Source organism: Fukomys damarensis, unplaced genomic scaffold (assembly GCF_012274545.1).
Source record: "Fukomys damarensis isolate Sample0158 unplaced genomic scaffold, DMR_v1.0_HiC HiC_scaffold_39, whole genome shotgun sequence".
NCBI lineage: Eukaryota > Metazoa > Chordata > Mammalia > Rodentia > Bathyergidae > Fukomys > Fukomys damarensis.
Window position 1 is genome coordinate 12,070,389 of NW_022900951.1, and position 10,639 is coordinate 12,081,027.

General features: G+C 42.4%; 1 protein-coding gene across 1 annotated transcript in view; it reads left to right on the plus strand.

The window, feature by feature from the left end:
* Positions 1-10,639, plus strand: part of Ca5b (carbonic anhydrase 5B) — a 39,108-nt gene that overhangs the window by 11,149 nt on the left and 17,320 nt on the right. The window contains exons 2-3 of the mRNA XM_010643620.3: positions 887-1,081; positions 9,702-9,899. Coding sequence (XP_010641922.1) covers positions 940-1,081; positions 9,702-9,899 — 340 coding nt within the window. The 5' untranslated portion in view covers positions 887-939. The remainder of the gene's footprint in view (positions 1-886; positions 1,082-9,701; positions 9,900-10,639) is intronic.

A 10,639-nucleotide genomic window follows, 5' to 3' on the forward strand; every position in this document is an offset into this window, starting at 1 on the left:
AAAAAAAAAAAAAGTGAGATGTGAATGAAGACAAGAAAAAATTAAAAACAAATTTCAGAACTTGCTTGCTCTCTTGTATAGGACTAGGAGTTTTCAGGAAAAGTGGATGAAGCAATATCGGAGCAGGTGTGAGGAACAGGAAGGAGGGAGGGGCGCAAAGTTAATATCCTTACTATTTCTGGACCCCACAGCAAGTACTTTGGAAAGCATCATCTTCTGAGAGTCACAGTAAATGTGGGAGCAGGGGAAAGAGAGAGAGAGAGAGAGAGAGAGAGAGAGAGAGAGAGAGAGAGATCTTGTTCGTTTCCCCCAATTTCCAGGGCCATAGTGTTACTCCAAAAACTGGCAAAGAGTCACAGATTGTATTTAAGCTTGGATTTCAAAACCACCCATGGTTATTTTGGCAGGTTGTATCTTAGGCTTATTTTTTTAAAAAAAGCAATTCAGAAGCAGACAGTTATTTTTATTGAGGCTGCCTGGAGGGAGTTTTAATTATTGGAGTCCACTCCCCCCTTCTTCTCCATGTAAATATCATGCTGAATAATTAATTGGGATTTCAGGGAGTAAATTTTTTTTTAATTTTAAGAAACTGTACTTGAAGCAATCTTTTTATTCATGTGGACGAAGACAACCTTTCTCTGGGCCTCTAATATTTGCCAGCCCCGAGGGAAAGGCAAATTATATGAGTCAGTCCTCTGGCCCCTGCCTTTCAGCACAGGACCAATGGGTTTGCAGAACAGGGCTGAATAAACTATTGACTCTTCTTTGCCCTCCCCCACATCAGGGCGTGAACTGCCAGCCTGAATGTTGTCCTACTTAGAGGTTTTCACACGATTTTCAACCTCTATTGTTTATGGCTTTTCCTCCTCTGCCCTCCTCCCACTAGGTTTTTAGGTTCCTGCTCCTGATTTGGCAGCTGATCAGCATTTCAAGCTGAAGATGCTGCTGCTGAATAGCTTGAGAGTCATTCTTCCAGTGTCCCCCTGCAAGTGGCTGTGGAGGAGGGTCCCGGTTCCCAGATTCATGGCAGTGAGGCCCTGCAGTCTCTATACCTGCACGTATAAAACCCGGAACAGAGCCTGTGAGTATAACCTTCCCTACAGAGCCTGTGAGTATAACCTTCCCTAGAGACAACAATACGGCTTGTTAGTTGCTGTGACAATGACATGCGTCTAGATATGGTGTCTTTGGAGGTCCAGTGTGAGATTAGATGCCTTAAGAACTGTGAGCATAACCATTTGCTATAGATTTATTAAAGTAAATGGGGAAAGTTTTCTCTTGACCAGGCTTCGCATGCTCAAATAATGGCGTGCAGAAACTGGACAAGAGGGACACCCACTTTCAGGTATCTTGGAACCTGGTATCTTTAGCATCTCTTGTTAGAAGTTGACTTTCCACTAAGATGTGTCTATAGGCTACAAATTATTTCCACCCATTTTAAGTTTCTGGAAGTTGCAAGTTAGCTTTTGTAAGCAGGTCAGTGGCTTCATCTCAGGAATATTGTGCTCAGAGTCACAGATCCCAAGGTCAGTTCTAGCTGTCCAGCTTGCAAGTGTGGTGGGGCTGCCCTAAACACTGCAGGTATTCAGCAGCATCCCCGGCCTCTCTGTTAGAAAAATCAAAAATATCTGCAGACATCGCTAAGTAAGCTCCAGGTGACAAACGTGCCCACTGGTTAGGAATCGTTTTGAGATGATGGGAAAGAATAATGAGTGCATTTGTGGAAAGATGAGTTGGAATTTATGGAGAGAGGAAGGGGCTAAGAATATCATTAAAGAGATATTTTTTGTTTTCCTTTATTTAAAAATAAATGAGCCTGTAATCCCAACACTCGGGAGGCTGAGGCAGGAGGATCGCTGTGAGTTCGAGGCCAGCCTGGGCTACACAGTGAGTTCCAGGTCAGTCTCGACTACATCAAAAACCCAAAAAAACAACAACAACAACAAAAAAAACAAAACAAAAATTGACACAGAAATTTCAACTGTTGACGAACGCTGAGCTTTAGTATTCTCCATGTTTTGTTTACTCTTTGACTATGTATGTACATAATAAAAAGAATCGAGAAGAGGATGCTTATAAATTAGTAATGTTAATCCAACCAAATCCAAGGGCTGGAAGCTACTACAGAAATATGTTGTTACTGTGAGTTTATCTTCTTTCCTCAAGACTGACTGTATTCTCATTAAAAATAAACTAGTTGGAGTCATAATAAATTTCTGGTTGTTAGGTGTGGCTTCCCGTGAGCATGCCCACATGGGCTTCTTCTGAACTCTGGCATTTTGTGGTCTCAGGCTTAAAATGGAAAAAATTAGTCATACTTATCTAGTTACTAAAGCTTTCTTTTCTAACAGAAAGTTGAAAGTTAAACATCTAAAATCCTGTATGCTTGTATTTTGCGGGCAGTTCGCTCCTTTCACTGCTGACAAAAAGCAAGCAGTAGTGGCTTGGGGAGGTGGCAGCTTCACTTGATTAATTTCCCACATCATGTAACACGTTGTTGTTTCTGAGCTGGTTGGAAGAACAGGGCACAGTGATCATGAATTTGGTTTTTGGCATCTTATGCTGCCCCTGCCTGTCTGCACCGGGGAGAATATCATCGTCTTTGCTGTCCCCTGAGCACTTCCAGTTCTGCTGTCCTCACTTGCTTCGTGGTAAAGACAGCAGTCATTGTTCCTGGCAGCCCAGTAGCCCAAGGGGAGGCCTGAGGTACATGGTGACCAAGCATGACCCAAGATTGCTGAAGATTAGAAGAGGTGACACGCAGAATCCTTTGCTAGTGCCTGCCTCACACTGTGTTGATTGCTGCTTCTCATGAGATGGAATCATTTTCATCATCTTTACCATCATCATCAGCTCGGCACCTCCTTTGGATATTTAAATCTGAACATTTTCATGATGATAGGCCATTTGTAATTCTGTGATTATCCTCAGCACACTCCTTGGGAGTGTCCCTGTGTATGGTGTCACTGCACTAAGGACAAGGCCTCCAAACATGGCCTTCAGTTATGGAAATAGCGTATCCTGCATGAAAAGGGAAAAATGGAGTGAGGTATCAGGTAATAAGCAAACCAGGGTATAAAGCAGTGCTGCCTGATAGGTGCGTAATATGAACCACAGAGGTAATTCTGATTTTTCTAATAGGGTAGGAAGGGGGGAAAGAAGTGAAATTGATTATAGTAGTAATTTTATTTAATCCACTATATTCAGAGTACTGTCATTTTCACATGTAATCAGTGTAAGGATTACTCACGAGCAGGTTTACATTCTTTGTACCCTGTGCTCATAGCCTGTGGCTGCTTCCCATTTCCAGAGTCTCTTGCTTTGGACTGACCAAGGGCAACAGCAGGGGGAGACCAGAGCTTGGGAAGGAAGAGGAGGAAGGAGATGAGACCCCGAGGCGGGTTGGAATAGGAAGCCTCGGGCCTTGGATGCAGGAGTCAGGGCGTGATGTACAGTTGTTAGGTTGGACACATGATGAAGGTGGTGATTTAGCGAGACTGCCGAGTGGCGGAGCACATGAGTTGGGGACATGAGAGAACAGGGAAAGCCATCAAGAGATTCAGCACGAAGCCGGGGTGCCGGGGCCTCAGCTAGGCTGGTGGTCATGGGCAACGCAAGGAAGAGATGACCCTGAAAGAATGTGGTCATCAGTTACACAACTGGAAATAAAGCGAAAAGGAGACCTGAACTGTCTTAATGCGTTCGAGTTGCTATAACACGATACCTGGGACTGAGTGCTTTCCAAGCAGCAGAAATTGCTTGCTCCTAGTTCTGAAAGCTGAGAGGGCCAAAGCTAAGGCACTGGCAGATTTCATGTCTGGTGGAGGCTTCCTGCTTTCAAAATGGTTCCTTTTGCCTGTATCACTCACCTGGTGGAAGGAGCCAGGGAATATCCTGGGGCCTCTTTGGTAAAGGCACTCATCTCTTTCATGAGGCTGCACCTTCCTGACCCAAGTACCTCCCTAAGGCCACTCCTCCTCATACTCTCACCTTGGGGTAGATGTTTCAACACCAATTTGAGGAGGTGACAGTTAAGCCCAAGACCTAAAGCAAGCTCAACTATCTCTAAGCTTAATGAGGAGAAATTGATTTCTCTAAAGGAAGAAGGGTTTAAAGCAGGAATGGGCTTTCTGTCTTTCAGGGGTTGAGAGAGGGGCAGTCAAGGCTTGAGAAATAGGTGTTTCAATGAACTGAATACCTGTATCCCTCTAAAACTCCTTATGTTGAAATCCTAACCTCCAAGATGACGGTGTTAGCAGGGATGGTCTTTGGGATGTGAATAGGTCATGAGTGCAGAGGCTCCACGATTGAGTCTAATGCCCTGTACTACTCAAGAGAGCTCCCTGCCCTTCCCACCATGTGAAGATACAGCTGCAAGACAGCTGTCTCAACCATGAATCAGCCCTCACCAGACACCAAATCTGTAGCTTCGTGATCTGGAGTTTCCCAAACTCCACTACTGTGAAAATAGGTTTCTCTCGTTTATAAGACACTCAGCTTATGATATTGTGTTACTGTAGCCCAAACAGACAAAGACAGTGCCAGAGCACAAAATAAATCAAAGCTGAGACTACTAAGAACAAAGACCAAGAATTAAGACCAAGCATATCCTCAACACACTTTTGCTGCTCATCAGCTATGGACTCTTCATAGCAGCATGAATTAACTCACTTAAGACATAGTTCATACAATCACTCTCATTTTCCCTGCATAAGAAACATCTGAAAATAAAGTCTCTGTTAGTTAGAACACATAATCATCTTCCTTTGAGGGAAGATATGAGCAACTACTAGGAAATTTTTCAATCTGCTTTTTTGTTTAAATGAGGAAGAGGAGGAGGGAATAGAAGTGTGAATTTATCTTTGGGAAAACAAGCCCTTGGCAAAAAGCTGGCTTCATTAAGAGGACAGTGACCAAGTCCTTCCACCCAGCAGGAGGTGGCCTAGGTTAGCAATGAAGATGGGAGGGGGAAAAGAGAACTTTCTGGAAACTGAACTTGTAAACACAGGGGCAGAAACAGACAGTAGCATTAGGGCCGTAAATGGGCAGCTGATGAAACTGGCCCAGGCTCCTTGGGCTGGTGTTGCATGGGAGTCAGAGTTAGTACTATTTCCTGAACGAAGTGGTGAACAGTTAAGGATATCTGAGAGCATCATCTTAGGGACCTGATCGCCATTCTAGCTCTTCTTTAGACTTCACAGGAGACCCTCTTTGTTGCGGTCTCTGGTTTTTTTTTGGGGGGGGGAATCTTTGAAACTAAATCAGAGCTATTAAGGTTTTCTAGAAGTTTAAAAATAAAGACAATTTGAATCAAATATAGCTTACTCCCCAACAGTAGCAGCTGGATTATCAAAAATCAAAGGTCATATATTTAATAAAGTAGTACAGGCCAACAAAAAAGGAAGCTCCTGCTCATGAGGTTGCATTTTGGTTTTGTTTTCTGTTTGCTTTGTTTTGTTTTTTGGAGACAGAGTCTTACTAAGTAGTTCAGGCTGGTCTTGAACTCATTATGTAGCCCAGGAATGACCCTGAAAGAATGTGGTCATCAGTTACACAACTGGAAATAAAGCGAAAAGGAGACCTGAACTGTCTTAATGCGTTCGAGTTGCTATAACACGATACCTGGGACTGAGTGCTTTCCAAGCAGCAGAAATTGCTTGCTCCTAGTTCTGAAAGCTGAGAGGGCCAAAGCTAAGGCACTGGCAGATTTCATGTCTGGTGGAGGCTTCCTGCTTTCAAAATGGTTCCTTTTGCCTGTATCACTCACCTGGTGGAAGGAGCCAGGGAATATCCTGGGGCCTCTTTGGTAAAGGCACTCATCTCTTTCATGAGGCTGCACCTTCCTGACCCAAGTACCTCCCTAAGGCCACTCCTCCTCATACTCTCACCTTGGGGTAGATGTTTCAACACCAATTTGAGGAGGTGACAGTTAAGCCCAAGACCTAAAGCAAGCTCAACTATCTCTAAGCTTAATGAGGAGAAATTGATTTCTCTAAAGGAAGAAGGGTTTAAAGCAGGAATGGGCTTTCTGTCTTTCAGGGGTTGAGAGAGGGGCAGTCAAGGCTTGAGAAATAGGTGTTTCAATGAACTGAATACCTGTATCCCTCTAAAACTCCTTATGTTGAAATCCTAACCTCCAAGATGACGGTGTTAGCAGGGATGGTCTTTGGGATGTGAATAGGTCATGAGTGCAGAGGCTCCACGATTGAGTCTAATGCCCTGTACTACTCAAGAGAGCTCCCTGCCCTTCCCACCATGTGAAGATACAGCTGCAAGACAGCTGTCTCAACCATGAATCAGCCCTCACCAGACACCAAATCTGTAGCTTCGTGATCTGGAGTTTCCCAAACTCCACTACTGTGAAAATAGGTTTCTCTCGTTTATAAGACACTCAGCTTATGATATTGTGTTACTGTAGCCCAAACAGACAAAGACAGTGCCAGAGCACAAAATAAATCAAAGCTGAGACTACTAAGAACAAAGACCAAGAATTAAGACCAAGCATATCCTCAACACACTTTTGCTGCTCATCAGCTATGGACTCTTCATAGCAGCATGAATTAACTCACTTAAGACATAGTTCATACAATCACTCTCATTTTCCCTGCATAAGAAACATCTGAAAATAAAGTCTCTGTTAGTTAGAACACATAATCATCTTCCTTTGAGGGAAGATATGAGCAACTACTAGGAAATTTTTCAATCTGCTTTTTTGTTTAAATGAGGAAGAGGAGGAGGGAATAGAAGTGTGAATTTATCTTTGGGAAAACAAGCCCTTGGCAAAAAGCTGGCTTCATTAAGAGGACAGTGACCAAGTCCTTCCACCCAGCAGGAGGTGGCCTAGGTTAGCAATGAAGATGGGAGGGGGAAAAGAGAACTTTCTGGAAACTGAACTTGTAAACACAGGGGCAGAAACAGACAGTAGCATTAGGGCCGTAAATGGGCAGCTGATGAAACTGGCCCAGGCTCCTTGGGCTGGTGTTGCATGGGAGTCAGAGTTAGTACTATTTCCTGAACGAAGTGGTGAACAGTTAAGGATATCTGAGAGCATCATCTTAGGGACCTGATCGCCATTCTAGCTCTTCTTTAGACTTCACAGGAGACCCTCTTTGTTGCGGTCTCTGGTTTTTTTTTGGGGGGGGGAATCTTTGAAACTAAATCAGAGCTATTAAGGTTTTCTAGAAGTTTAAAAATAAAGACAATTTGAATCAAATATAGCTTACTCCCCAACAGTAGCAGCTGGATTATCAAAAATCAAAGGTCATATATTTAATAAAGTAGTACAGGCCAACAAAAAAGGAAGCTCCTGCTCATGAGGTTGCATTTTGGTTTTGTTTTCTGTTTGCTTTGTTTTGTTTTTTGGAGACAGAGTCTTACTAAGTAGTTCAGGCTGGTCTTGAACTCATTATGTAGCCCAGGCTGGCTTCCATCTATCAGCTGTCTTCCTGCCTCAGTCTCCAAAGTGCTGGAATTGCAGGCATGCACCACAACACCAAGCAACCAGGTTACCTTCTAATCAGATTACAGTGATGGTATTGTGGCAGTTCATGTGCATTTTCCACAGTGTACTGTAATTCTGAAACAGAAGGTGCTCATTATTCTCTAAAGTAAACTCTTGTTCTTTACTAGTTCTTTTATACTAAGGAGAAAAAAATTCCAAAACATTGGGTTCAGACCTTTCCAGAAATGAGGCAACTGTGTTACATGAAGAAAATAGAAATAAAAATACTATGGGTTTTCATATAGCTCTTTAGCTTTAGAGGAGGGCTTCTCAACTTTGACCCTATGGTCATTTGGGGCAGGGTAATTCTTGCTTGTGGGAAGCCTGACTATTCTATGTAGGGAAGGGTGTTTATCAGTATCTCTGGCCTCCAGCCGCTAGAGGACAGTAGCACCTGCGCCCAGTTTTGTCATACAAAACAGTCATTGCCAAATGTCCCTTCGGTGCTGAATCACTCCTTCTGTTGAGAATCACTGGTCTGCACACTTAGAGAGCTATATGTCTATACTGCTGGGACATGTTTGCAGAAGTGTAACACAAACCCCAAACAAAACCATAAGAACAACAAAAATAAAAACCAAGGCTAAGATCTTGACTTCAAGGTTGGGCAACTACCAAAGGAAGTAGACTGTTTCCTCCACCAGAGTAAGGCCAAGGCAGGTTTCTGTTTCTCTGGAAATAGGAGGATGACCAGGACATATACAGAGGACTTGGCTGGATGGTAAAACAGCTACGTTAGTCATTATCAGACTCATTTTTATTGGTGGGGCAAAATGCAAAAGGTTATTGGTAATAACTTCTGTTGATTTACTTTTCTCCTAATTTTCCTGTTGGCTTTGATTCTACCCATCTGGGATGCTTCTAAATGGCAGAGAACTAGATCACCCCAACTTGATAAATGTGAGTTCTGTTCATTGCACCTGGGTGTCACAACAGGTGCGTCTAATACGAATTCTGGTGATATTTATCAGGGGCTTGCCAAGAAGACTTTGTGTTCTGTGGAAGAAAATCATCAGAGATCATCAGTGTCTGTATGAGACAAACTGCATGTGGTCACTGTAATAGATCACACCCACATTTGTGTGACAGATTGTGAACTCAGGGAAGTTTAGCAATGCTGATGCTCTACCCAGATCTTACAGGGGGCTCCCTAATTCTCAGAGTTTGAATTCATACAGGTAAACTCAGCAGGTACACTTATATGGTGTGAGCATCTTACAGGAGGCAAGCTGAGCACGTCTTTATTTCTACTAACCAACCAATTGAAAACTGACAGTACTTGATTCAAAATTTGCTTTCTAAAAAGTCTACCCCATTTCTTTTGTTGAAAAAAAGACTGACAGGCCGGGATTTAGCTCAGTGATTCTGCCGCCTGCCTTGCAAGTGCAAGGTCCTGAGTTCAATCCCCAGTACAAAAAAAAGAAAGAAAGAAAGAAAAAGAAAATAAAGACTGCCACTGAAAATTAAATTGACTTTGTATTTAAAACCAGTTCTGGGCCAGTGGTTTATCCCAGTGGCACCTTGCCTGCCTGGCAAGCACAAGGTCCTGAGTTCGATTCCTGGTACCAAAAAAAAATAGGGCCCAGGATTTAGCTCAGTGTTCCACCCTCTGCCTTACAAGCACAAAGTCCTGAGTTCCATCACTGTACCAAATTTAAAATAAATTAATAAATAAATAAATTAATTAAAAAAGCAGTTTTGGGGGGTGGGGCTCAGGAAATCAGCAAGAAAATGAATAAACTCTTGTGAAATTCCTGCTTCCACGTGGCACTAATCTTTCATCTTGCTGTTTGACAGTAATGATGGCACTGGGTTTAGGGAACATTAGTGGACAGACTGAGATGTATTAGTTCTACAAGAAGACAGTATAATGACTCCCCATTAGATACTCTCTGAGGCCTGGCATGGTGGAACACACCTGTAATCGCAGCACTCAAAGGCTGAAGGAGAGGATCACGGTGAGTTTGAGGCCAGACTAAACTATATAGCGAAACTCTGTCTCAAAAACCAGAAAAAGAAAAAGATCTTTCCTGGTATGCTTTTATCCTTTGCTTTAGGCAGTTGACCAAGACACTAAATAGCTAATTTCTAGGATCTTTAGTTGCCACTGGCTGCTGTGGGTTCCCCCGAGTTGACTGCCTCCTGTGTGATGCTAGATAGTGGATGGTCTTGCTAACAGCCCCGCCCTGCTCTCTCCTAGTGCATCCTCTCTGGGAAAGCATGGACCTTGTTCCGGCAGGTGATAGACAGTCGCCCATTAACATCCGGTGGAAGGACAGCATTTACGATCCTGGCTTAAAACCACTCACCATCTCTTATGACCCAGCCACCTGCCTGCACATCTGGAATAATGGATACTCTTTCCTCGTGGAATTTGAAGATTCTACAGATAGATCAGGTGAGGGCAATGTCTATACAGTGGTCCCATCTGCAGTGAAAACGGTATCACATCAACATAAGACACTTCACATTCCCTCCATAATAGTAATGACCTCTTTGTTAGCTGTGGTGTAGACCTCATTGATCTTACCTTTTGAATAGATGAAAAAAGACTCCTCTCGTTTTTATGCTCATTTTCTTCCACTAGTAAAAATAATATTTTTCTTACTAAGTACTATCCATATGACTCTAGAGACTCTAGTTGGTGTTGAAGACAGGATGTGAAATTTGAAACTGCCAGATGTTTATTGTATGTGTATATTGACTATATAGTGATTTTTCTCTGCTTGATGATGAAATATATGGACTATTATATTAAATAGTAATAATGTAATCATATGTAATTTATCAGATCACAATACATTTGAAATGGGCAAAAAGAATATTCATTTGTGCATTAGGTTATAGTCTTAATAACTAGCTATGACAAGTCTTTCGTTAGAGAAATGAAAACTTACATTCTGTTAGTTTTATTAAACCCTATTACCTAGTTTAAAAGAAAAAAGTTGAAAGGCCTTTTTTTCATTCAAATATTATATAGCTTTTGAAGTTTTCCTTTTGTTCCAACCTACGTGGATATAAACTAATGTGAATTTCAAAGTTTACCTGAAACATTTACAAGTATAGAAGACAGAATGTGACTAATTCTATGTAGATTTTCTCCTCCTCCTCCTCTTCCTCTTCTTCTCCTCCCTCTTT